Consider the following 25,624-nt stretch of genomic DNA (forward strand, 5'->3'; position numbering starts at 1 on the left):
TAAGGAGTTGGCAATTATTTGGAAAACTCATATCATAGGCTAAACAAATAGCAAAAAACCCAAGGTGAGAGTGGTTTTCTATAGCTTAACGTGTTTCAACCATCTTTCACGCACATCTTTACTTGATTTCATAACAACCTAGAGGACAAGCAAGGTAGGTACAACTGCCCGTTTGGATATGAGGAAACTGAGATCTGGAGAGGGAAAGTGATAGGCTCAAGGTCCACAGCAATTTATTGGTACACCAAGGACTGGAATTCAGGTCTCTTAACTGCAGCCTATTTTCACTAGTCCAAATGGATACATTGGCATCAACAATTATCTGATGGATTGGAACAGTGTAGACAGACAACTTGGCTAAATCACGGTAATATTCCTACCTTAACTTCAGTCCCAGAGTTTTGGCCTGAATTACCCCCAAGACCCTACTTCTCTTGGCCTTGGAAAAGTGTATTTTTCTTGAATTATTTTTCCAGCTAAATTTTCTTTACTAATTGTCAGCACTCCTTTTGGCTTTACGCCATGTAGACTTGCCTTGAAAAGCCGCCGGGACTTCATTGGGTTTAAAGATGAAAGAAATGTTAACAAGCAGCTAGCCAGTGGCAAGCCAGTCACAAAATCAATCCAAACTTTTGTTGATGTTTCTTTCCCTATCTACCAGGTTCCCGCTTTATATTAGTAAGACTGAAATTGAAATAATTCTATTGTTGGTGGATTCATTTGTCACTTTCCTTGAAACTGGTGAACCCCAAACGTTAGACAGCGATAGGAAAGTACTGCCATTGTCTGTTAAGAAGTCTATGACATTTCAAGGCAAGAATGAATGTATGGAAGAAGAAACTTGTTTCTTCTTTACTAACGAAAGGGAAAGCCTGGAAGTGAATGATATGGGTAGGTAAAAAAAAAAAAAAAGAAAAAGAAAAAAAAAACCTTTACGTAACTTTTTTTGCTGGGAGAGAAGACTGCGAAGCACATTTTCCAGGAAGTGTGGGCTGCGACGATTGTGCGCTCTTAACTAATCCTGAGTAAGGTGGCCACTTTGACAGTCTTCTCATGCTGCCTCTGCCACCTTCTCGGTCAGAAGACATCATTTCAACTCGAACGCAGCATGATCGAAACGTACAGCCAACCTTCACCCCGCTTTGTGGCCACTGGACCACCCGTCAGTATGAAAATTTTTATGTATTTACTTACTGTTTTTCTTATCACCCAGATGATTGGGTCAGCGCTTTTTGCTGTGTATCTTCACAGAAGATTGGACAAGGTAAAATGAACCATAGGCCTTTATTAACTAAATTTGGGGTTCTTATTGATGTGTGGGTTGGTTGGTTTTAGCTCTACCCAAATGATGGACAATGGTAAGAACCCAAATAGATAAGTGGTCTTGTGGCATAGTGGTTGTGGTCTAGTTAGTGAGATGTTCTACTCTTTTCTCTGGTCAAGAACCTTGGCTCTGGAGTCAGACTGCTGGGTTCAAACATTGACTCGGTCCCCTACTAGTTCTGTGATCCTGGGCAAGTTGTTTGCCATTTCTATGCCTCAGTTTCCACATTTGAGAAATGGGGATGTTAATGGTGCCCACCTCATAGATTAAATTCAAGCTAAGACCAGAGCCAGGCACAAAGTAAGCACTACATAGACATTAGCTATAATGATTTGCTAAGGTTTTGCTTAAAAAGTAAACTATTTTTTTTTCTGATGGAGACAACTGTTTTTCTTCTAAATATCCAACTAGACAAGGAGAGCATCAATCTGAGCTAAAAATGCATAGTGTTTCAGGTTAGCATAGACATGGGTAAGTCCCTGAAAGTGGTGTTCTCTGTATAATTCTTCAAATGCTGATTGTAGGTGCAAGCTGCTCAGTTTCCCTCTGAGATGTTTTACGTTCTTAATAGTTGGACATACAGAACAAAAGAGTAGAGTAAGTTAGCAGGTTGTTCTGCATTCTTAAGAAAAATAAACATTAGGATTTATCCTGTTTCCATGCGTTTACCCACCTCCACTGATAAGCATTATTGGCTGTGTTGAAAAAATACCAATCATAGATGAAAAGGAGAAATTTCGTCCATTATTTGGCTGTTCCTAAAAGTCTAGATGTGGGAATTGTGGATGCACAGCATCTGGAGACTACGTTTTCTCAGGGATGTGCGAATGGCCACTATTGGGATGCCAGTCTTAAATTAAGACCATGAGGTTTTCTATCAGGATAAGGTGGAGCCGGAACAATTGAGGCAATTCTTGGGTTACCCAAATTTTAGGGTTCACTGCTGAGGAAAGAGCAGGGCTCTGGGTCTGCTTGTTTGTTTGTTTGTGTTTGGCCTGCTGGGCTCTGCCAATCAAATGCCTGGACATAAGCCTAGCCTCTATAGGGGAAATACTGACCTGGGTAGATTCAAATTTACCCTGGCACTTGGGTGTTCTCTTAATGACAGTGAAAGCCACCGGCTAGCTGGATCTTGTTTTGAATCTAAAAATGTAATCTGAATATAAGAAAATGGCACAGAATTAGTTGATTAAACTAGTGAATTCCATATATTTACTTATTCTAAGACATCGGAAAATAAAATATCTCATTACCTTTGGGAATGAAAGATGATTTCTTTAAAAATGAAAATGTTTTCTGCAAATACTAAACTTAAAGAGAGAGATGTAATTAGAACTCAAGTCATTGATACACATTGCAAATTACCTTTTCCAAAGCACTGCAACACAAACACTAAAATTAAGTGGGCAAATTAGCTCAGCAGAAAACTATTTTATACACATGTTTATAATGACCAATCATTACTAAAGCAATGGGAAATATGACCATTAGAGAATGTTGCTGCTACGATACACGGGAAAAAGTACACTTTGTGATGAAATTTCATTAGAACAGCTGTGATTTCTACCTAGCATTGCAGACCACATGACATTTTCTTTGCTGGCTTTTGTAGATTTTTTAAACTGCTAATACCAAATATCAGTAATCCAGTATACTAACTTGTTATTATGCCCCATTTATATCTGCAAAGTCCTCCTCATGTCGTTGAGGCCATGAAGTGATTGTAGAGGCAGACAGAATTACAATGTCTCATGTTCCTGTTATTTCATAAATAGATAGAAGATGAAAGGAATCTTCATGAAGATTTTGTGTTCATGAAAACGATACAGCGATGCAGCAAAGGAGAGGGGTCTTTATCATTACTGAACTGTGAGGAAATTAGAAGCCGGTTTGAAGACCTGGTCAAGGTAAGGACCTCAGTTGTTGGGAAAAGTGTCATTGAAAAGTTTTGGTTGAGAAACCTGCTAGGTTGGGACACTAAAACATGACCATGTAAAATTTAAACGTGTTATATATATACTATAGATACATATCGCCATACATATGTACATAGATGTATATATGGGTATGTGTATCAAAAAAGCAAAAATGAAGCCAAAATCCTATGGTCAAAAGGGAAAGGAAAGTTGGAAGTGTGATCATTGATAGGAATGCCCTTAAGAAGAACAAGAGACTCTCTCTGGGGAAAATACACACCCTCATGGGCACATTCACACATGCACATGAGCTCAGACATGCAGATGCCTCAGTGAAAAGGATGAAGTCTACCAAATTTGTTTTTTGCATTTTCTTATCTTACCATCCAAACCTTGATGCCTTCCCACTGTGGACCCAGGGTCTGGTCCCCATTTCCCAGGGAAGCGGTAACCATTGGCCACTGCAGCGTTGCCAGGCCACAGGTTAAGGGTTTGCCTTTACTGGGGGCGGCGGGGACTTCTGAACACTGATAGACTCTAACATATGAAGGAACGCTTCTCTCATGATGGGATTTCAGGTGCCATGTAAGTGAGATCTTTTCCTTTTACTGTGAGGAGAGGTGTGGGCAATTGGCGATGGACCATCTCAGTACCGCTCGAACCAGACCCCATATCATACCTCCTGCTCATGGAGCCAGTCCCCTCCAGGGCCAATCAAGACCTGAGGCAGAAAGTCTGAAGCCAAGCCTTCTAGCCCAACAGACTGGTGCCCAGCATGAAGTAACTGCAGTGGCCTATGATAGGTGCCTAAAGCGAGAGTTTCTAGACTGTTTACTGAGGACATGCCCACAACATTCATTCCATCGCTGTAGACAAGGGGCCTAGGAGCTCTTTCTCCAGAAGAAGAAAAGCAAGAAGCCTTTCTGCCTGTTTCCCCCTCAGAACACTGAGTCAAATACCTTGGGCCCTCAGGGGACTTGGGGGTCGTGACTAGGAGGCCACATCCAGGCAGAGGGCAGCGCTGTGCCAGATGGGTGGGTATCTGGAGAAACCAACAGGAGTTAGCTCTCACGTGTGGATAATGTGTAATTAACCTGGGAGTGAAGGACCTGAGAGCTTATTTCTGAGCTTATTCCTGTCCTCCTGTACTGTCCCCGGTGTGTCGTTTAATCCAGTAGTGAGGACTCTGAAAGCTTATTCCTGGGTCACCTATGGGGATCAGAATGCAGCTCAAATCTGTTGCTGGCTTTTATGTTCTTTACACTAATCTAGGTTTTAGAGAAAGACTCTTAACTCTTTATTTGCAAGGCCTGAAAACGATTTGAGTTTCTCTGGTTCTTCAAGGCTTCTGGCCAGTATTACAGGGTATTGGAAGGTGTTGCAAATTTAAATGGGAATAAAGCCACTTTGAGAACAACGCTTAATAATCCAAGTAGCATATTTAATGTGCTGGGCTGTGTGACCTTGGGCAAATGACTTCACCTCTCTGGGCCACATTTTTCTCATCTATCCAATGAGAGGACTGAGATGATCTGCTAGGGCACTACCAGCTCTGACATCCTGTAATTATGTGATCAACCTTCAGTTACCCCCAAAGGCAGTGAGAGTGGCTGTTGGTGTCTTCCCTCCCTCCCTCTTTCTTAGTACAGTTGTACTGCCAATTTCTCATGGCTGTATTTCAGGTTGGATATGTAAAGCTTCCCAAATCAGCTACCCAGGACAAAAGTAAGGAAGAAAGTCAGTTTGGCCTCTTTGCTTATGCTTGCATGAAAAAAGTGACAGCTCCCAAGTTTCATACTCTGGAAAGGCGGACCTTCTCAGGCATGTCCGCCAGGGCTCCTTCCGTGCAACAGAGGAAGCCCCTTGCCTCCAGTGCTGCGGGGTGGAGACCAAGTCAACGTCATCTGCACCAACGATGCGCACGAGAATCAGACACAAAGTACTCCAGCTCCCCAGTCCTGTTCCAACGACTGACCCCCATTCCAATATCCATTCCCCGAAACTTCTCATTCTAAAACAATATTTTGGACTTTTTTTTTTAACTCAACAGGCCAACTACAAAATAACCCCCAAACTGGATTATTTATATTCTTAGCTAATGTTAGCAGCCTTTCTTTCTGGGTCACAGTCTGATTTGTCCAGAGCAAACCAAGGCCTGAATCACAGGAAGTGGTCTTCGAAATCATCAGATCCAATTATCAACCCAGAGCTGCTTCTTCTCCCCACAGCTGCTACCCAGTGGTCACTCAATCTCTGTTTGAACACGTCTAGTGACGGGGAACTCACTATTTCCTGAGGCAGGTCGCACCAAGCTGTCACTCTGGGTGGAAGATGGGATTCGGGGCTGATGTTAGAGTAGATGAAGGCAGCATTTTAAATAGTAGAATTGCACATGAAAACTTTCTCCCTCCCCCCAGCTCCCCGCTAGAATGATCAGTTCCATGATTGTCTGCTCGCCAATGCCCAAGGTGTCTTTGATAAGGTCAAAGCATCTCCTTTTTGAGTTAAAGGTCAAGCTATCCAACCCTGCCACATGGAGTTCCCACTAAGAGAGAAATAACTAATTCCAGATTTTCTGAAAGTCAACTTTCAAAAGTCTTTCAGTTGAGGTGGGGAGTGAAGCAAGAGGGGTAAAAAGGCTCTGGGGAGTGTGGCTGGGGGAAAGTTCACAGAAAGGCAAGGCCGGGCACATAAAGGGCAAACTTTGCTGACTTCACGTTTTCATGTTGGCCAAGCCCTGACACCAATGCAACCACCTAGCCTAAAAGTATCTCACCCTCGATCATCACACTCCATCTTTTGAAAAGACACGAAATATTCATTTGTTTGCTTGTTATCTCACAAACATTTTCCTGTTGCAGCACTTTCACACTGCCACACTTCAGCTCAAGGGGAAAGTTGAAACTCTGGGCCCCGTGAGGGTTTTGAGGCACGGGCTCCCAGTTAGGCTCCGTGACTAACACCCTCACATCTGGCACTCGAGCCGAGCGTACAAGGAACCCCTCAGCAGTAACAACACTAATTCCTACTTGGGGAGGAATGAAAAGGAAGTGTGCTGTAGAAAATTGATTCCAGGAACTGGAAGGCACACAGGACTCTGATTATCAGAAGATGTGAAAATACTATCGCCTTCCTCATCTGTGTTCAGAGTACAGCGTTAAGCCCAGCCTCGGAATGTGATCTCAGTTTCTACTGTCGGTTTCAGCCTCAGATTCCTTGGCTGACCTCGTGCCTGCCCGTTAAGCCCACCGTGCCTTTTATTCAGTATCTTTAAATCTTTAAAATGGCAACAGCAGCCTTTATTACCTTCCAATCTGTGTAGATGGCACTCTCTGCTAGCTTCTTTAAGTGCCTCTAGCCTTCCTGCAGTTGCTAATGAGAAGAAACCCCTTAAGAAGTGCTGCGTTTGTCTTGGAACATCAGCCGCATTGGGAGATTACCTGAGTTTCCTATACGCTGATGATTCTAAGTAAGAACGGGCCACACAAGGCAACCAGCAACAAGAGAATCTCTTCAGCCCATTGACAGGGACAACAAAATTTTTTTAAAAAGTCTGAGGATCTTTTCATAGTCTGGGATTTCTTCCCAAGGTCAAACTTACTATTTCTATTTCCTAAGAGATTTCAGACCAATTTTATTCTAATAGATACACACTATGCTTTATGTTAATAATATTCTATATACCAGTTCCCAGGGTAGAATCTGCTCCCCATTCAGCATTATTTTTCAATACTCATCAAAGCCAGGGAGGTTGGGGTCATAGGAGGGGTCAGGATGGCAGTCATTGGTCTGGAGAGAGCACTGGAAGATAATAAAACCCAGATTCTGTTTCCAGGTTCACCCCTGGGCTTTCTGGGCTGTCAGCTCATCTGTCAAAGCCATAGGCTCCTAATCGGTAGGATGGAATTAATGACAGGATCTGAGTCTATATGATAATCTTCACCAGAAACAGCCAACAGAGCAATGGCAGATGCCAAATGAATGAAACCTCCTTCTAAAGCCCCTGCCAGAGTTCCTGTCAAAATGACCTTTTGCCATAATTCTTATTTTAGGGTATAATGCAAAGCAAAGAAGTGAAGAAGAAAGAAAAAAACTTTGAAATGCACAAAGGTAGGTTGCTCTTTACCATTTCTACGAATACTTAAAAACTAAAAGGAAGATTTAGGCCAATCATACTGAACAACCCAGTGTTGGATCAGGGAACTTGTAGCCCTGGAAATCAAACAGGAACACAATTGCCAAATCAATACCTTCTCTGGTGCCTGTGATTTAGAAAGGAGTTGTATGGACATATTTATAGAGAAGGCTGTGTTCCTTTAGTGCTGACAATACCAAGTATGAAGAAATCACATTATTTTCAACACCTTAATCAAAGCAACCATACAGCCTAGTACCACCTACAGAGGATAAGATGACAAGACGGTCAGCATTTGGTAGCGGTGTCATTTATCACTCAATGATAACAGTTTTTTTCATGGGGAAACACGGCCAGGGGAGCCTCGGAGACCCAGGAGTGATTCAGTGTGACAGCGCTGTTCTTTGCCCTGTTCTTGATGTCAGAGCATCTCAAACATCCCAGGGTTGGAAGGGACCTTGACAGTTCTCAAATCCTGCACCATCCCCAGATCACGAATCTCCTTCACAACAGCACTGACCATTGGCTCTCTGATCAAACATGCCTAGACACCTTCTAGCTCATAAAGCAGCCTGGGCCATCTTTGAACGGCCCTAATAATTATAATCTTAAGATTACTCTGTACTCGAGAGAAGGCTTTTCTCCTCTGGAGTTGAAATTTGTTCTTATAATCTCCACTAACTGAATCGAGTTCTGCTCTTTGGAGCCATACTAAACAAAGTATATAATTCCTCTTCTACACAGCAGCTGTCCATATGTTGAAAACAACAGTCATGGCCCCTGAGCCTTTTCTTCTCCAGGGTAAACCTTCTCAGTGTCTCCCACTGTTTCTCCTATGACACTTTCCAGGCTTTTTCCTGTCCTCATTTAGGTCCTTTTCTGGACACAGTAACTTTCTCTGTTCTTTTTAGAATGTAACACCCCAAACCAAATACAATAATGCCTGGAGTGACCCGAGCAGCTGAGTATGGGGAAAATGGAGTGTTGGTAGATGGGTGTTGTTAGACAAACTGCTATATCACAAAGTCAGTGTAAAAGATGGTATGGCTTGTGTAAATTTAATACACACAAAGAAATACATACATATGCACAGAGATACAGATACTGTTTTCTGAGGCAAAGAGCTAGCTTTAACCATTGGTCTGGATGCAAAGGGTCACCTGATTTCCATGAAGGCTTTGCTTTCAGAATGACTGTAAAATATGTTGAGTGGTACCATGTTGTCTGTTAATTGCTGTGAAATTTGAGGAAACAGTTCATGTGCGTGCTGCCTAGCAGTCTTTGGGAAAATGATACACTTAACAAAGCTGGTCATTTAGGTCATGCAGCTTGACTCGTTATTCATAGGACACCTACAAAGTGTCCAGCTCCAGGCTCATTACTGGAAAGAAAACAAAAAAGAACTTCCACACCGTGTCTGCACTTAGGAGATTCAGCACATGTAATTAAGGAGCAAACCTTTTACATGAGCAACAATTAGAGGTAGATGTAACACTGTGGCCAGTGCTTGACCAAATCAGACACCATAAGCATTTTACTAGCTAAGTGTGCAGACACGACCTTTGGGCCCACTAAGATGACCAATGGATGGGAGTTGTTCTTAAAATCAAGATTCAAAATGTGTTTAATGAAGATCATTTTCTTTAGCCTGTGTTGATCTATGTAAAGCGGAGTCAAGTACTGAATGACGATTGGAAGAAAGGGCTTGGTGTAAATAGCCAACTCAGTCGTTCAGATTTTAGAAACCAACATTTCCCTCTGGTTTCAAGGGATTTCAATGCCATCTTATCCTTCGTTTCACATAACCTATTTAAGTACAGTCTCTATGACCCAGCTGCAGAACTAGACCAAATCGTTCTGTGACCAGTTTTGTGTTTCTTTGGCCTGACAGTTGGTCTTTGGTTTCATCTCAGGTGATCAGGATCCTCAAATCGCAGCACATGTCATCAGTGAGGCCAGTAGTAAAACAGCATCTGGTAAGTCCAAAGCATCTGAGCATCAGCCACCCGAGGGGAAGGCCAGGAGGCTAAAGCAAGGCAGCCTAACGATTAGGCTCCTGTCTTCCTCCAGGGGCAAATTTACAAAGCTACCCAGACATGCCTCGTGCACTTGTCTTTGGCTTCAAAGTAGGCTGAAATGCACAGATGGGACTTGAAGGGGCAAAAGGAGGTGGGAAGCAATCCTGATGTTCTCATTAGGTTCTTACTCTGTGGCTGATTCTAAACGATGAATTACTGGGTGGAGGGACCATTATTCTGATAACACAGAAGAGGTGGCATGTAGTGACCCCCTAACTGGGAGCATCCCTCATCCTAACCCCTCTTCACTATATGCAAATGGGCCTCAAGGGGTATTTCCTGCCATCTGCCAATCCCTGTATGATTAACCCCAGCCTCACTGGGGCCAACCTCAGGGAAATTAAAGGTAAAATCATTCTGCAAAGATCAATAGGTGCCAGGATGTTAGATTTTCCAATGAAGTAACAACAGACGACATACTATAATCTTTTCAACTCTCAATGATTTTCTTTCCATATACGTTCTGCCATGATTCTAGCCCTTAGATTTTTTCCCCCAAATCTGTACCTCACGATAGCTGGTGTTGGACAATATGGCACATCTGATAAATGGATGGAAACATGCACACTAGCATAAAATCCCCTATCTACATAAATGCAGGCCAAGAGCATCAGAGCAGTCTTTGAAAACTTTAACACAGCACTCTGGAATGGAGTTCTAAGCAGTGTGTGTATGTGTGTGTGTGTGTGTGTGGTGCGCGCGCACGTGTGTATAAGAGAGAGACAGAGATATACAGAGAGACACAGAGAGAGAGAAAGGAAAGGAGATAGGACCTCATCTTGGAGGTGGTGGGCTTCTCAGTGGGCATAATGTATACGTAGTTATCCTGGATCATGGCACAGGAGTAAGGAGCACTGGATAGAAAGTTGTTGAACGCTGAGATTTAAGAACCATGACTACCACTTGCTGGGTGACCTTGGGCAAGTCCCTTTACCTTCGCAGCAGTTTCCTGTCTCACTTCACAGAGTGACTCTGAGCATCAAATCAGCTAATATAGAAGAAAGTTATTCTGTCAAGCACTATACAAATGTAAGGTGTCATTCCTTAGCTACTTCACAGCAGTTTAGCTGTCAGAAGAGCAACATAAAGCCCTTTTTAATAACACTTACTCCACAATATTTAATAATTCTGCCAAGTACCCCTTTCTCATAAAATACACTTATGGGAGAATATCACAACCATCTCTGGTATGTCCAGGGTGGTCATCCACATGATACAGTCTCATCCAGATTGGATGGATGCCAGCAACAGAGACACCTCCTAGAAGAATAGCTTGCCTTGAATAGATTTCACAGTGCTCACATATTCTGCTGAAAGGCCCATGACAGCTGTTGGTCCTAGCGTGGTTGACAGTCCTCATCACAGTAGGTCTGCAGGGGATCAGGTGAGAAGAAAGTCACATTTCTTACCCCACAAGCCTCTCAGACCTACTTGGTCACGCTGCTCCAAACTTGACCTACATCTCACAGCAAGGACGAAAATTAGGTAAAGACTTACAAAGATAAACTTTGCGGACTCAAAGATAGGGAACCTGCCCGTGTTTTCTCAATCAGATGGTCCAAAAGCGAAAACATCATAATGAAGCATTTGTAGAGTGATCTGGAGGCCCAAGAAATGTCAAGCATTTCAGGATGCCTTTCTTAATTACTAAAGGATGAGTCTTAATAGGTGGGGTCTTGCACCCTGATAGGCCTAAGAGCACCAAATAGGAGTTCAAAAAAAAGCTCAAGGAAGCAAATGCATCGATACTTTCACTTCTCCCCACCCTCCACCCCCGGCAGTGTAGCTGTCTGTGGGGGCTGAGATTTGAAATCGGCTGCACACACTACTTTGAACACAGTCAACATCTCAGGCGAGAAAAATGGCACATTGTTGGTGGGTACTTCAGCTTAGCCACAAGAATACAGGCACTTTCAAGTTGGTGGCGCCCACTACAATGGGAGATCAAAACACACAGTGAAATGACAGGTTTATTTTCATACTTCCTTGCCTAATTTTAGTCCCTGCTGTGGGAGGCAGATCGGGTTTGCAAGAGCATGATCAGGTAGGAAGAAATGGGGTCTTTTCTCTGTGTTGAGGCTGAGCAAGAGAGATTGGCAAGTCTTCGACTTTGGAAAATTCAAGGAAAGCAAGATACGAGTTAGTATTAGCAAGGTCTTTGAGTATTTTGGCAGGCGTAATTTATGACCTGGGATTTCTAAGTCATTCACATTCTTTTAAGTTCAAGGACAAATTGGCTTTAAGAGCTCTTCGGGGAAGAAGGAAACTCACTGTGCTCTGTTACTTGAGTTAATTTTCACAAGTCTCTGAAATAGGCTGTAATATTAGCCCCGTGTTACTGGGAAGGAACTGAGAGGCTCAGGGAGATTGACTTGCCCAAGTTTGAATAAGGCCTGGATGGCAACCCAGCTCCGTCTGACTGTGCAACCCATGCTGATTGGTCAGCCGTGGCTCCTCCATAGACTGAGGGCGGGATGAGTCCTTCAGAATTACTGACGACCCAAACTTCCACTCCTATGTGAAGCCAGTATCCAACACGAAACCATATTGTCTGTTAGAATCTGAATCATGTATCCTCCACCTCACCACGGATTTTTCCCCTCTCCATTACAGTTCTCCAGTGGGCGCCCAAAGGATACTACACCCTAAGCACCAACTTGGTAACCCTCGAAAACGGGAAACAGCTGGCCGTGAAAAGAGAAGGACTCTATTACATCTACGCCCAAGTCACCTTCTGTTCCAATCGGGAAACTTCGAGTCAAGCTCCATTTATAGCCAGCCTCTGCCTAAAGTCCCCAGGTGGATCGGAGAGAATCTTACTGAGAGCTGCAAATACCCACCGTTCCTCCAAACCGTGCGGGCAGCAATCCATTCACTTGGGAGGAGTCTTTGAATTGCAACCGGGTGCTTCGGTGTTTGTCAACGTGACTGATCCAAGCCAAGTGAGCCACGGGACTGGCTTCACGTCGTTTGGCTTACTCAAGCTCTGAACGGTGTAAGCTGGCAGGTTGCGGCTGGGCTGATGCTGGCGGTCTTCACAATCCAGCAAAGCACTTAAGACCGCCCCACCGCACCCCGTTGGACTGCCTATTTATAACCCTAGGATCCTCCTCATGGAGAACTATTTATTATACATCCCGAGGCATGTAGGGCTGCAATGAGTGAATTACTGGGCGGAGGAAACCCCTGTTCCATGAGAGCTTATATTCTGAAGCAGCAACCCCACTGATGCAGACATCCAGAGGGTCCTATGAAAAGACAAAGCCATTACGCACAGCTCGAATTCTGAGTAAACAGCAGAAAATTAGCCAAGTTTAGTTTTGTTTCTTTGCGTGCAGTGTCCTTCAGTGGAGAATGTATTTGATTTCTCAGTGAAGATGCCGGAGGGAAACGCGGAGCCTCAGCTCACATTCAGTTATGGTGGATTCTGGGTCCCTGCGGCCACGATGGAGGTGGGGCAGACTTTAGAAAGTATAATGCAGTGGAGAACCGAAAACCCTGCTCCCCGCCAGTCACCCTGACACTCATTCGCATCCTTTCTTTCTCTCCTACACACACAAACACACACACACACACACACAAAGTCAAGCTGTTGCTAATCAGGTATCTTATTTCAACCCTGTTCCTATCTCCACCACTGCTGATGGGGTAGGCGGGCAGAGAGGGCAGCTCTGAGGCTGCCCACTCCTTCCAGAGAAATGATTGGATTTAAAGGAAATCTATTGTATCTACCTGCAGTCCCCATTGTTTCCAGAGTGAACTGGTGATTATCTTGTTATTTATTTTTTGAATAATAAAGATCTCTTAACATTATTGTGGTTATTTAGCATCTGAAGCCCCAGACCAGGTTGGGGGGAGGGGGGATCATTTGGAGGGAATGTTCCCAACCCTTGTGATACTTTCAGAAACTTGGTTCTGAAGCTTGTGGCACCACAAAATATCTTGGTGGCAGCACACTCCCTGGAAGGCTGCGATAACCTTTGATGGATGACAGGAAAGTGTAACCAGTGAAAAGCTTGCTCAGGAAAGGCTGCAGAGGATTGAAAAAAGGCTGGGTTTTTTCTTGATTAATCACAGCTAAGCGAAGCTTAAACAAGAAGCAGTTGCTTATCTTTTTAATAGCTGTCAAGGCGTTTCCACCTTAGGTAAGAGGACAGGGAACTGGGACAAACTGAAGGGAAGCATTGGCCTCTCAGTCTTGTCACTTCCAGCCGAGGGGTTTTTCATGTAAGAAGCCCAGAGTGGCTTCGTCATCCTTACCGGTAGGGGGTCCTTCTTAAGGCAAATACCACGTGTCCATGCAGAAAAATATGACTGTAGCAATAAGACAGGGGCATGAGGAGAGTTGGGGGCATCTCTCAGCCGCTGGCCCTGCTCTTCGGTCCTCTGGATGGCACAGTCCCCTCCTGGCTGAGTGACTTGGAAGGCCTTAGAGCATGAATTTCTAACCCAAGGCTGAAGTCGTGCTAGAAAGACTTGCTGAGTTGTGTATGGATACTTTCTCCAACAAGACAACTTTGGTCTGAGCCCTCGTGACATTTGTGGATTTGGGGACTCAGTCAGGGATGTGTCCACAGTGCGATCTTGTCCGCTGGAGCAAAGATCCTTCTTCAGCGTTGCCCTCGACACGGAAGACTTGAAGGAAGGGGGGCAGCGAGCAGACACTGCTCATGATATTCTCACAGGTAGGCCAGGACCCGGTCTAGCTGATGGGAGGGCTTGGCCCAGTCCCGAGGGAAGAAGACAATACACAGGCCATGAATGTCCCTCCCTCAGGGTAGCTGAGCGCCCACTTTGGAGCACAACCATGGGTGGGCGAGAGGGTCATAAGAAGGGAACTCATGTCCAGCCTGGGCAAACCTTTTATGGTGTTTATACACTCACATCCTCTGCTTAAACCTTGCCCCTGCACTTCACGCCCCCTTCTTCTTCTTCTTTGGAAATCATTATCTTCCAGACTATCTCTACTTCTAGTAACCATGTGGCTATGGCTAACAATATCTGTTATCAGAAGGAATGCTATAGACACAGAAACGCGAATTTTCTAGGTGATCTCCTCTGCTCCCGTGCTTTCTGCTGCCCTCTAAATGCCAGTTCCCGCAGCCCCAGCCCAGAACTTTCTCCTAAGCTCCAGCTTCACATAGCCAAGTGCCTTCAACCCCTCAGACGGCTTCCTCCTAATGTCACCCTTGCCCTTCCCGAGAACTCCAGGGCCCATCCCTCCCCCTCTCCTCCTCCTGTCCTACCTGCTCACAGGGGGTTGTCTCTCCCAGCGCATGGGTTCAATGACCCCTTCGTGCTACTGATGTTATGCCTTTAGTCCTGACCTGCCCCCTAGACTGTGTTCCCTTCTGCCCACATTTCCGAATGGCGGGCCCAGGAGTCAAATCCAAGGCATCCAAATGGAACCGTTGATCTCCCCCTGTCCACAATGGAACCCACTTTCTGTGTTGCCCATTCCGGTGAAGGGCAGCCTCACCCCCCCGCTTCCTGAGCCAGAAACCAGGCTTGACTCTTCACTGCCCTCCCTCCCACGTCCAGTCCTACCAGCCCAACACATCAACCTTATTTCTTAAATACCTCTTAATCTACTTCTTTCTGTCTCCACTGTCACGATCCTAGTCCAAACTCCTGTCATCTCTCTTCTGGAAGATTACAACAGCCTCCTAGACTCTCTGCCTCCACCCCTGTTCCCTCTCATCCATTCTCCATGTGCGGCCAGAGGCGAGAGCGAATTCTTTTTCTTTTTGGCTGCACCACGCGGCATATGGAACCATAGTTTCCCAACCAGGGATCGAACCCGTGCCCCCCGCAGTGGAAGCAATTCTTAAATACAATTCTGATGTCACCACTCCCCTACTTCTTAACGACCTCAGAATAAAGACCCAAATAATTAACTTATTTCTTCTCCTGCCAATACCTCTCTCAGTGCGTTAAGTTTCAACCCTCATTTCCTCTAAGCAAGGCTACAAACGCTTTCCTGCCTTAGGGAAGATGGGAATGCTATTTTCTCTGCTTGTGGTTCCCCTCCCCTCCCCGCTGCCCCCCCACACACACTTAGGCTCACAGCACTTACAGGGTGGAGGTGTTTCCTCTGATGCCGGGAGCTGCTTCTAAACCAGGAGTCCATGAAATACTTCTGTGTTGGTTAAAGCAAGAATTTGCACTGCCTTTGGCCTTTAAAGCAGTCTGAAGTACTTGGAGACACAAAAAGGGAACATGATTTTATTATGTTCTTTTTTTCTGTGAAGCACATCTAGGCTCCACAGACAAGTCATTTTATCTCTTCTGAGCCTCAGTGTCCTCACCTGTAAAGTGGGGATGCTAAGAATACATCCTTTGCAAAGTTTATGAGAATTTCATGAGACCATTCCCAGAAAGCCCCTAGCAGAGTCTGCTCTCTGGAACAGATTATCCTATAAAGAGCACTAAGGTGGGTCTCCACGTGGTCCGCAGCACACCAGCCTGCACCCAGTGGCATAGGTAAACAGGATGGCATCTTAAGGCGAATGAATGCCTGGCGGCCCAGGTACACATGAAAGGCCTTGCCCATGTAGTAGACCAAAGACCACACCCAATTTGAAGCAAAGTGAAAGCAAAAAAAAAAAAAAAAGGAAAAGAAAAAAGGCAAGATTAGAGTACATACCGAACACTAGAGCAGGCCTGTGTGTAGCAAAGACTCTTTCTTATTGTTTCCTTGTCAAAAACGATTAACCATCGGAGGCTGGGGGTTGCCAAATTTTTCAGTAGGCTTGAGCAGTTTCATCTTTACGATATTTAGGAAGGTTTAAAAACAAAACTATGATCACTAGTTCTCAATCTAGAGGACATCAGCCTATAAACTTCCCCCTTCCAAGATAAACAACAAGGTCCTACCTTATAGCACAGGGAACTATATTCCCCTGATACACCATAATGGAAAAGAATATGAAAAAGAATACGTATATGTATGTATAACTGAATCACTCTGCTGTACACCAGACACTAATACAACATTGTAAATCAACTATACTTCAATAAAAATAAATTAAATAAAAAACTTCCCTCTTCCATACCACACTTCTCTGAGTAACCCCAAGAGGCAATTCAGCAACTTTCAAGAAAACCAGTTAAATATATAGTTGCTTTCCATTCCCCATTCCTGGAGTTCCACTAAGTTATCTGTCATATTTTTCCTGTTAATGTAACCCCACTTAAAGTCCAATAATTTTTGGTCACTCACTCTTATCTTCTTTACCTCTCTGATGGTAAACCTCTCTGAAATCCAACATGAAACCTTTAACACATCTTCGATCTGATTCACATTATTTATTTATTTGTTTGTTTATTTACTTATTTATTTATTTTTATTTTGGCTGTGCTGGGTCTTAGTTATGGCACGTGGACTGTTAGTTGCAGCATGTGGACTCTTACTTGCAGCATGCATACAGGATCTAGTTCCCTGACCAGGGATCGAACCCCGGCCCCCTGTGCTGGGAGTGCGGAGTCTTACCCACTGGACCACCAGGGAAGTCCCTGATTCACATTTCTTATTACTAGGAGTTAGACTTGGTTTTTTATCCATTCACCCACCCATCCAACACTGATTGGGATGATACGTTCTGTGCTATGCACTCGATGGATATGATCCAGTCCCTGCCCTCAAGTAGCTTACGGAATTTTGCATCACAGGTGTGCAAATGTTGAAAGCCCAGCGTGAATGCTGCAGCGGGGGTCAGGACCAGTGTAACAGGGGATACATGGGAAGGACATGTAACTCGGACGAGCGGGGCAAGATAGGTGTCAGGAAAGGCTTTCCAGGACAGGTGGCACAGACTGAGTCTTGAGGGACGTTGAGAGGAGGAGGGGCCACAGGGAGGAAAGGAGGACCAGAGGGAGAGCACAGAACATACGAAAGCAGAGATTGTGAAGCTGGATAAAAGGTCCAGGGGAGCAGCAGTAGGAGTCAGCTCACAGGGGGCCTTGTGTGAGAAAGGATCTCGGTGTACAGGTCAAAGAGCACACGCTGAAGCCCAATCTAGGAAGAGCCTTTGTGCTCATCTGGCAGACAGAAACTTCCCTCTGAGTTGCTTGCCCAGAGGGGCTGGCTCTACAGCTTGGCCGAGGTCACCTGCATGCCAAGAGCTGGGTCAGACTGGACCCTGCAGGCTTGGAGGTTGCTGAAAGCTTAGAACCCCACTGGCCTTCTGCTATTGGCACCAAGGCAAGTCTTCACAATTCTTCCAGACAAACAGCAGAGACCTCAAATTATGGGGAAAGTTGGCTCACTCAACAAATATTTCTTGAGTAGGTTCTATGGGCTTGACCCTGTATTAGGCCCCGAATTTACATGGATGAAAGGAGCCTATCTCCCACTTTTAAGGTAATTAACATTCAGTGTGGAAAAAGACACAAGCAAATAAAGTGCAGTGTGATGGAGTCTGGATTCCCTGAGGAGGCAATGCTTGAGCTTTTTTTTTTTTTTTAATTTATTTGAAAACTATTTCAAACGTACAGAAAAGTTGCAAAAATAAGAACAGTACAAATAAAAAGTGGTTTCTGAATCATTTAAGAGTAAGTTGTGTACCTCACGGCCTTCACCCCTAAATACTTCAGCGTGTATTTCCTAAGAATAAAGAAATTCTTGTTTATAACCACAGGTACAGTTATCAACTTCAGTCGATTTAACATTGATATTGATCTTCCATTTGTATTCCAATTCAGGTAAGTCATCCAATAATATCTTTTATAGCATTTTCCCCTCCAGCACGGGATCCTAGGGTCGGTATTGCATTCGGTTGTCATGTCTCTTTAGTCACCTTTAATCTGGAACATTTCCACAATCTTTGTCCTTTTTTTAAAATATAAATTTATTTATTCATTTACTTCTGGCTGCGTTGGATCTTTGTTGCTGTGTGCAGGCTTTCTCTAGTTGCAGCGAGCGGGGGCTACACTTCCTTGCGGTGCGTGGGCTTCTCATTATGGTGGCTTCTCTTGCGGCAGAGCACAGGCTCTAGGCGTGCGGGCTTCAGTAGTTGTGGCACGTGGGCTCAGTAGTTGTGGCTCACAGGCTCTAGAGCGCAGGCTCAGTAGTTGTGGCGCATGGGCTTAGTTGCTCTGCGGCATATGGGATCTTCCTGGACCAGGGCTCGAACCCATGTCCCCTGCACTGGCAGGCGGATTCTTAACCACTGTGCAGGGAAGCCCACAATCTTTGTCTTTAATGACATTGACTTTTTAGACTAATATAGTAACAATCTGTCCCCTTTAAAAAAAAAAAGAGTGTTCCTTATTTTGAGTTTGTCTGATGTTTCCTCATGATTAAATTCAGGTTATGCTTTCCTGGATGGAAAACTACATAAATGATGTTGTGTCCTTCTCAGCGTATCACATCTGGAGGCACATGACGGCCGTTTGCCTCCTACTGTTTTTTAAAATTAATTATTTAATTTATTAATTTATTTTTGGCTGTGTTGGTTTTTTGTTGCTGCTCGCGGGCTTTCTCTAGTTGCAGCGAGCGGGGGCTACTCTTTGTTTCAGTGCGCAGGCTTCTCATTGCAGTGGCTTCTCTTGTTGTGGAGCATGGGCTCTAGGTGCACAAGCTTCACTAGTTGTGGCATGTGGGCTCAGTAGTTGTGGCTCACAGGCTCTAGAGTGCAGGCTCAGTAGTTGTGGCGCATGGGCTTAGTTGCTCCGCAGCATGTGGGATCTTCCCAGACCAGGGCTTGAACCCATGTCCCCTGCATTGGCAGGCAGATTCTTAACCACTGCGCCACCAGGGAAGTCCCTGCCTCTCATTGTTGATGTGAATTTTGATCACTCAGTTAAAGTGCTGTCCAATTTCCCCACTCTATCTAGAGTTACTATTTTCCACCTTGCAACTAGTAAGCACTCTTTGGGGAAACACTTTAAGACCATACAAGTAACTTGCTCATCATCAAAGTTTCCCTCTATATTTTAACACCCAGTGATAATCTTTGCCTGAATCAGTCTTTACTATGATGGCTGCAAAACGGGGATTTTCCAACTCCAGCGTTCCTTCCATGTTTACAAGTCAACCCTCAGCATGGTACTGTAAACAAGAGCCTTCCCTTTCTCCCCACTTACTTATTTATTGATATGGACACATAGATTTCTACTCTTTCCAATGTTTTCAAATTCATTACTGTATTTTCGTGCTCAAATTTTCCCTTATTTGGCCAGTAAGAGCCTCTTCAAGTTTGCACCTGTGTCTTTGTAACATGCCCCTATCATATTTCTGAGCATTACTTTCTGGCAGAACAAGATGTTCCAGGCTCATCTTGTACCTTTCCTGCCTCAGCCATATAATCGGCCATTTCTCCAAGGAGCCCTCGTTCCAGTGCAGAGTATAGTGTTTAGAAACCAAGTTCTGGGCACAGCTGTGTTCATTGCTATTAGGATGTCACTTCTCCTAGGAAATGTATGCGTTTAGACACCTATGTATACTCATGTAGGTACTAAAGCTGTCAGCCTTAGCAAGTAAAATTTCAGGGTAGGGACCCCCCTGGTGGCGCAGTGGTTAAGAATCAACTTGCCAATGCAGGGGACACGGGTTCAATCCCTAGTCCAGGAAGATCCCACATGCCGCAGAGCAACTAAGCCCACGTGCCACAACTACTGAGCCTGCGCTCTAGAGAGCCTGCATGCCACAACTACTGAGCCCGCATGCCACAACTACTGAGCCCATGTGCCACAACTACTGAAGCCCTCGTGCTCTAGGGCCCATGCTCCACAACAAGGGAAGCCACTGCAATGAGAAGCCCGCACACCTCAAAGAAGAGTAGCCCCTGCTCGCCGCAACTAGAGAAAGCCCGTGCACGGCAACGAAGACCCAACACAGCCAAAAAAAAAAAAAAAAAAAAATTCAGGATACCCAGTTATATTTGGATTTCAGGTAAACATTGAAAAACTTAATATAAATATATCCCATGCAATATTTGGGACATGATCTATACCAAAACATTATTTGATGTACAGCTGAAACTCCGATGCAACTGAGCACCTTGTATTTTATCTGGCAACCCTAATTCATACAAACATACACACTACATACATATAAATGTACACATATACATGCAGAGATACACATGTACATGTGTTTTAGAAATCAGGAGTTCACATAGATACTTGAGCTGACTCTAAATGGAAAGGAATGCATTTGCTTGATGGACAGGGATGGGAAAGGGATTCGAGGCAGGGCAAATGGCATATTATGCAACTTAAGAGAAATTCAAGGAGATCCAACTTTACTGAGTGTGGTGGGGAGTAGCAAGAGATTAAATTTTTAAACAGGTGAATGACATAGATCTTTTAGATAATCATTCTACTGGCACCAAAGAGGCCAGACTATTGGCACCAAAGAGGCTAGACTACAAGAGGCAAAGAGATGCATTAGTCTGAGAGAGAGATGATTGATAAGCATCAAAAATAGGCAACAGAGGATGGGGAGAAGTTCAGGGGTTACAACAGAGTTAAAAATGGTAAGACTTGATGACTAAATGTATAAAGGGTTAATGTATAAATTTATACAGGGTTTAGGGAGAGGAAGGAATAAAGGACAATACTTGTTTTTCCAGTTCGGGCAACTAAGTGGCCAGGGGTGCTATGTACTGGGATAGGAAACATTGGAAGAGCAGATCTAGGACTATGAATTAGGAGTACAGTTTGGGACATGCTGAGTTTGAGGTGCTAAGATGTCCACAAGGTAGCTGCATCCACGGGTCTGGAGCTCAGGAGAAAAGGTCAGGATGGAAAAATATGGACCAGGGAGTCATCTACACTTTGATGAATAAAGTTATAGGAATAGACAAGGTTGTCCAGGAAGAGGCTATAGAAAGGAAGAGAAGAGGCAAAGAGCATCAAGGATCAGCAACATTCAGGGGACAGGCAGGAGGCAGATCCAGCAAAGGAGACTTTGGGGTGGTCAGAAAGGTTGAATGAATGCCAGGAAAGCTGGGATCATGAAAGCCCAGGAAGGAGAGATTTATCCAGGAGGCAAGGGTCAGAAACTGCAGAGAGGTCAAGATGGGTATTGAAAAGCACTCCCTGGATTTGTCAGTAAGAGCTCATCAGTGACTTCAGGAGAGTAGATGGCCGAGGTAGAAGCTGACTCGGCAAGTACCAAGTGCAGAGGAGGAGATGCAGTAGCAAGAGCATGGATTCGAGAGGCAGATGGACCAGGGTTTCAAATCCCTGCTCCATACATACTAGCATATTGTTCAACCACTGTACCTTTGTTCACTTGTAAGATGAGGATAACAATAGTGAATACCTCATAGGGTTGTTGCAAGGGTTACAGGAGCTTAACTATGTAAAAGAGTGCAGAGCCTAGCACATGGGAGGTGCCATGTGACAGCTATTGCTTCGGCTCCCTACGCTGAGGTGATCTCAAGCAGAAAGGTAATATCAGGTGCCTATAAAATTGACGGCTACAGGGGCTTTCCTGGTGGTGCAGTGGTTAAGAATCCTCCTGCCAATGCAGGGGACATGGGTTTGAGCCCTGGTCCGGGAAGATCCCCATGCTGCGGAGCAACTAAGCCCATGTGCCACAACTACTGAGCCTGTGCTCTAGAGCCCGTGAGCCACAACTACTGAGCCCACGTGCCACAACTACTGAAGCCCGTGTGCCTAGAGCCCATGCTCTGCAACAAGAATAGCCACTGCAATGAGAAGCCTGTGCACCTCAACGAAGAGTAGCCCCCCGCTCGCCGCAACTAGAGAAAGCCCATGCGCAGCAACTAAGACCCAATGCAGTCAAAAAAAAAAAAATAGACAGCTACAGAAGTGGAAGTCAGGGGGCTTCCACTGACTATGGCTTCAAGGTCATAACACAGTAGCTGTAATACAAATCCAGTTTCAGAAGATGCTGCTGCCACTACAGTCTGTCACCCATAGGTAGTACAGAAGCCACGAACATATCCTTGGAACCTCCTGCCAGCCAACAAGCTCCAGGAAGATAGCCTCTGCCTAACTGAAGCCTTTCAAACATTGCACAAAGGCATCTCATTGGCAGAACTGAAAATGTATCAGAACCCACACTGTATCGGAACCCTAGCTGCAAGGGCGTCTGGGATAGGTGCTTTTTTAGCCTTGGGGTTGCGGGTGGGGGAGAGGAATGGATGCTGAGTAGCAACAGATAATATCCAGTGCATCTGTCTTGAGGGTGGAGCAAATATTTTCATCCTGACCGCTGACACCAGCATTCCACCTCTGGTCAAAATAGAGCAAAATTGACAAAATCCTGCAAAATACAAAGAGGGATGGAAACAAGACTAAAGATCAAGGGATAAGCTTGAACAAGAAAGTGAATATCTCTTTCTCTTATATTGGAAGGAAAATGGTGAGAAGAGGTACAGACAGTTTATAGGTTGGGGGCAGGAGGAGAGGGGTGGAGAAGTTACAGAAGGTTCTCTCTCAATAGGTGTATTATCTCTTTAAAGTGGGGAACAAATATCATCTGCCCTGAGTGAAAAAGGTAGAAGCTGGTTCAGGGGCCTGATGAGCATGGATAGCTAATGAGGGAAACAGAAGAGGAAGCTGACACAGCATGAGAAATCTTTCTACACACCAGCTAGCAAAAAAGAAAAAGAAAATGAAGAAGAAACACAGGACTTGTTTTATAAAGCATTGTTATTCTTATTTATTGAAAATGTCCATTTTAAAAGTCTTCAAAATAAAAACAAGTTAGAAAATTTGAGCTGTGTAAGAAGGGACATGACAGAAGAGGAACTGAAAGGCCTCGAAGGGCAGCAGTTTGACTACAGAGTAACAGGGACCCATTTATAGAGTACTGTAAACAACACAACTATGGAGACACTGCTGTCAGGTTAACATGGCTTCACTTCCCATATAGGATTATTGAGTGTGAGCGTGGACACCACTCTGCACAAGCTACATTACTCAGAGTACACAGGGCCTCTCATCAGAAGGGCCACGTCCCCAAAACATGCATATGGACACGTCACTTTAAAATAAAGACCTTTCAATATTTTAAGCAATCCTATATACCTTATCAACTAAAGTACTTTGTAATCACAAAAATGTTTCCTATGGATATAGTTTGCACATTTATTGCAAGCCATTGACTAACCACAGACAGGGCAGATGCTATGATCTGTGTTGCCGTTACTGTTGTTTTCCATTTGGAGATGAAGGACGGCATCTCTAAACAGTTGGGCTAAAAACAGAACAACAGCCATTCCTAGCAATCTTGTTCGGTCTTCAGCTTCCAAAGACAGCTGGGTGTGGTTGGCTGAGATTGATCTGCAGGAACAGTCCCTTTCCCGTGGATGGTGTAATTTCTGCTGTGCAGCAAGCAGTCAACAGCCCCGTACCATGTAGTTATGGGAATTGAGACCCACCCTGTACTAGAAAGGAAAAGGGCTTAACAAGCTGGGGAGTTCAAGCTTCAAGTTTGGTTCCTAAACAACATTTGCAAAACCCACATTTATAGGCACCCATCAAATGTATCTGGGAGACAACTTTGCTCAGTCCACTGGTCCTTGGCCTCTCTTTCCAGCGATCTCCTCCACCTCATCAAACTTCCCATCTTTGGGACAGACAGGGGCAGGTTGCACTGCTCTGTCCTACAGCCCCAGGCCAACTTTCAACTGTGCTGAATTTGGATGCGTGTTGCCCTCCTGTGACCCTCTTCTAAACCTGGTTTATCACAGTTCTAATTTCCCAGATACGTACAAAGGCGAGGGTTTGATTCAATGAGCAACTTGAGTAAACCAGTTCCAGATAAACAGCTTCACTAGTAGCCAGCACACAGCTACTAGAGGGGCCCTTTCTTTCTGGCCATACAAACTGGGCCAACAGCACATTTCTGCAAATAATGCTTAGAGTCCTACTCGAAGAGGCTGATGACTATCACAGCTCCTCACAGCATATATGGTAGAGCAATCAAGGGAATTAAAGCTGTCTGCTAGGGCACAACATCTCCTCAAGTGTAGACTGAAGGATGAGAAGTCGCAATTTGAATATGTGATGTAGAAAAAAGTAAGTGCTCACAGTCTATATTTTTAAAAAGCAAAGCACACACATACCAGTCGACACACCACTTGGTATGCTTGGCTAAAAGCACTGGGGAAATAGAAAACGTACACACAAGGTAGAAGGTTAGGGACAAAACCCATCATGCACTGGCAAGAGATGGGCAACTCTGCTACTGAAGGGGAGGACTGTCCAGTGCAATTTGCTAATGGATTTGGTGTTGGCATGGGTGACCAGAGCTTCTGTCCCACAGAGTTAAAATGTAAACCAACACGAAAGGAGGGAGGACACTACAGTTTTCTTGGTCTTATAGACAAAATAGGGTAGTCATTAAAAAAAGTGTGCATTGAGGACGGCCCAGGGAAGGGCAGCTGGATCACTGGGCAAACGTGTTAGCCTTTCACCCTACGTCAGTCAGAGTTCCAGAAGTGTTGCCTTCAGTAAATCAGGTACTGAGGGGCTGCCAGGAACAGGAAAGCATTGGGGGAGAAAGTCAAGTTCACATTTAATAAGCCACGGCCGGCCACTTTGGGACAGCAGCCAGCCCAAAATGAGTGACCCGAGATAATGGCTGGTAAAGAGGCACTATGAATTGAAAGCCATCTGAAGACCATGTAAGTCATTTGCCTACATTAGCTTCCCTTTTCTTACTGAATGGAAAAAAATGGGGAGATGTTCACCCCCTCTTGCTTTGACCTCTGTCAAAAAAAATAAACAACCAACCAATAACCAAACAGCAACAAACACTGAACCAAACACACACACACACACACACACACAGAGAGAGAGAGAGAGAGAGAGAGAGAGAGAGAGACTAAGATACAAAATAAAAACCAGAGAAGTGAGCAAACTGAGTCAGATCACTCAGCTGGACATTTCCCGATGCCCTGTGGGCACCCTCTGTCAGCCGCACTGTGATGGTTATGGGAGAATGGAGGTCTTGCTACTGGACTCGGCCCGAATACACTCATCAGTTTGCTTCAACAGCCTCCGGACCAGCTTTTCTAGGTCCCTTCTTGATTTCAACTCTTCTTCCAGGCACTGCTTCATTCTTTTATTCTCCTATGATGGGAAAAGGTTGGTTGGTTACCAAACAAAGGGACCCCGCCTCAGGGCCCCTCCTGCTCAGTCTCTTGGCAGCCTTCACCACTGACAACACTTTCCTGCCTCAAGCTCC

The 25,624-nt window shown here is 44.7% G+C and overlaps 2 protein-coding genes across 10 annotated transcripts in view; one reads left to right on the forward strand and one right to left on the reverse strand.

Annotated features, from left to right (window-relative positions):
* Positions 1-1,108: 1,108 nt before the first annotated feature.
* CD40LG (CD40 ligand) lies at positions 1,109-12,692 on the forward strand (the record flags this gene model as incomplete). Its single annotated transcript, XM_082610404.1, has 5 exons — positions 1,109-1,264; positions 3,100-3,231; positions 7,293-7,350; positions 9,289-9,351; positions 12,067-12,692. The coding sequence occupies 5 exons, from the start codon at positions 1,109-1,111 to the stop codon at positions 12,441-12,443; spliced, it is 786 nt and encodes a 261-aa protein (XP_082466530.1). The 3' UTR covers positions 12,444-12,692.
* A 10,354-nt stretch (positions 12,693-23,046) lies between these two features.
* The window catches only part of ARHGEF6 (Rac/Cdc42 guanine nucleotide exchange factor 6), a 111,772-nt gene continuing 109,194 nt past the window's right edge, over positions 23,047-25,624 (reverse strand). For all 9 annotated transcript variants that reach the window (XM_082610090.1, XM_082610089.1, XM_082610087.1 and 6 more), the window contains one exon: positions 23,047-25,509. In XM_082610090.1, the coding sequence (XP_082466216.1) occupies positions 25,369-25,509 (141 nt within the window). In that variant the 3' untranslated portion in view covers positions 23,047-25,368. The remainder of the gene's footprint in view (positions 25,510-25,624) is intronic.

The sequence above is a fragment of the Mesoplodon mirus genome (assembly GCF_964341445.2).
Source record: "Mesoplodon mirus genome assembly, chromosome: X".
NCBI classification, from domain to species: Eukaryota; Metazoa; Chordata; class Mammalia; order Artiodactyla; family Ziphiidae; genus Mesoplodon; species Mesoplodon mirus.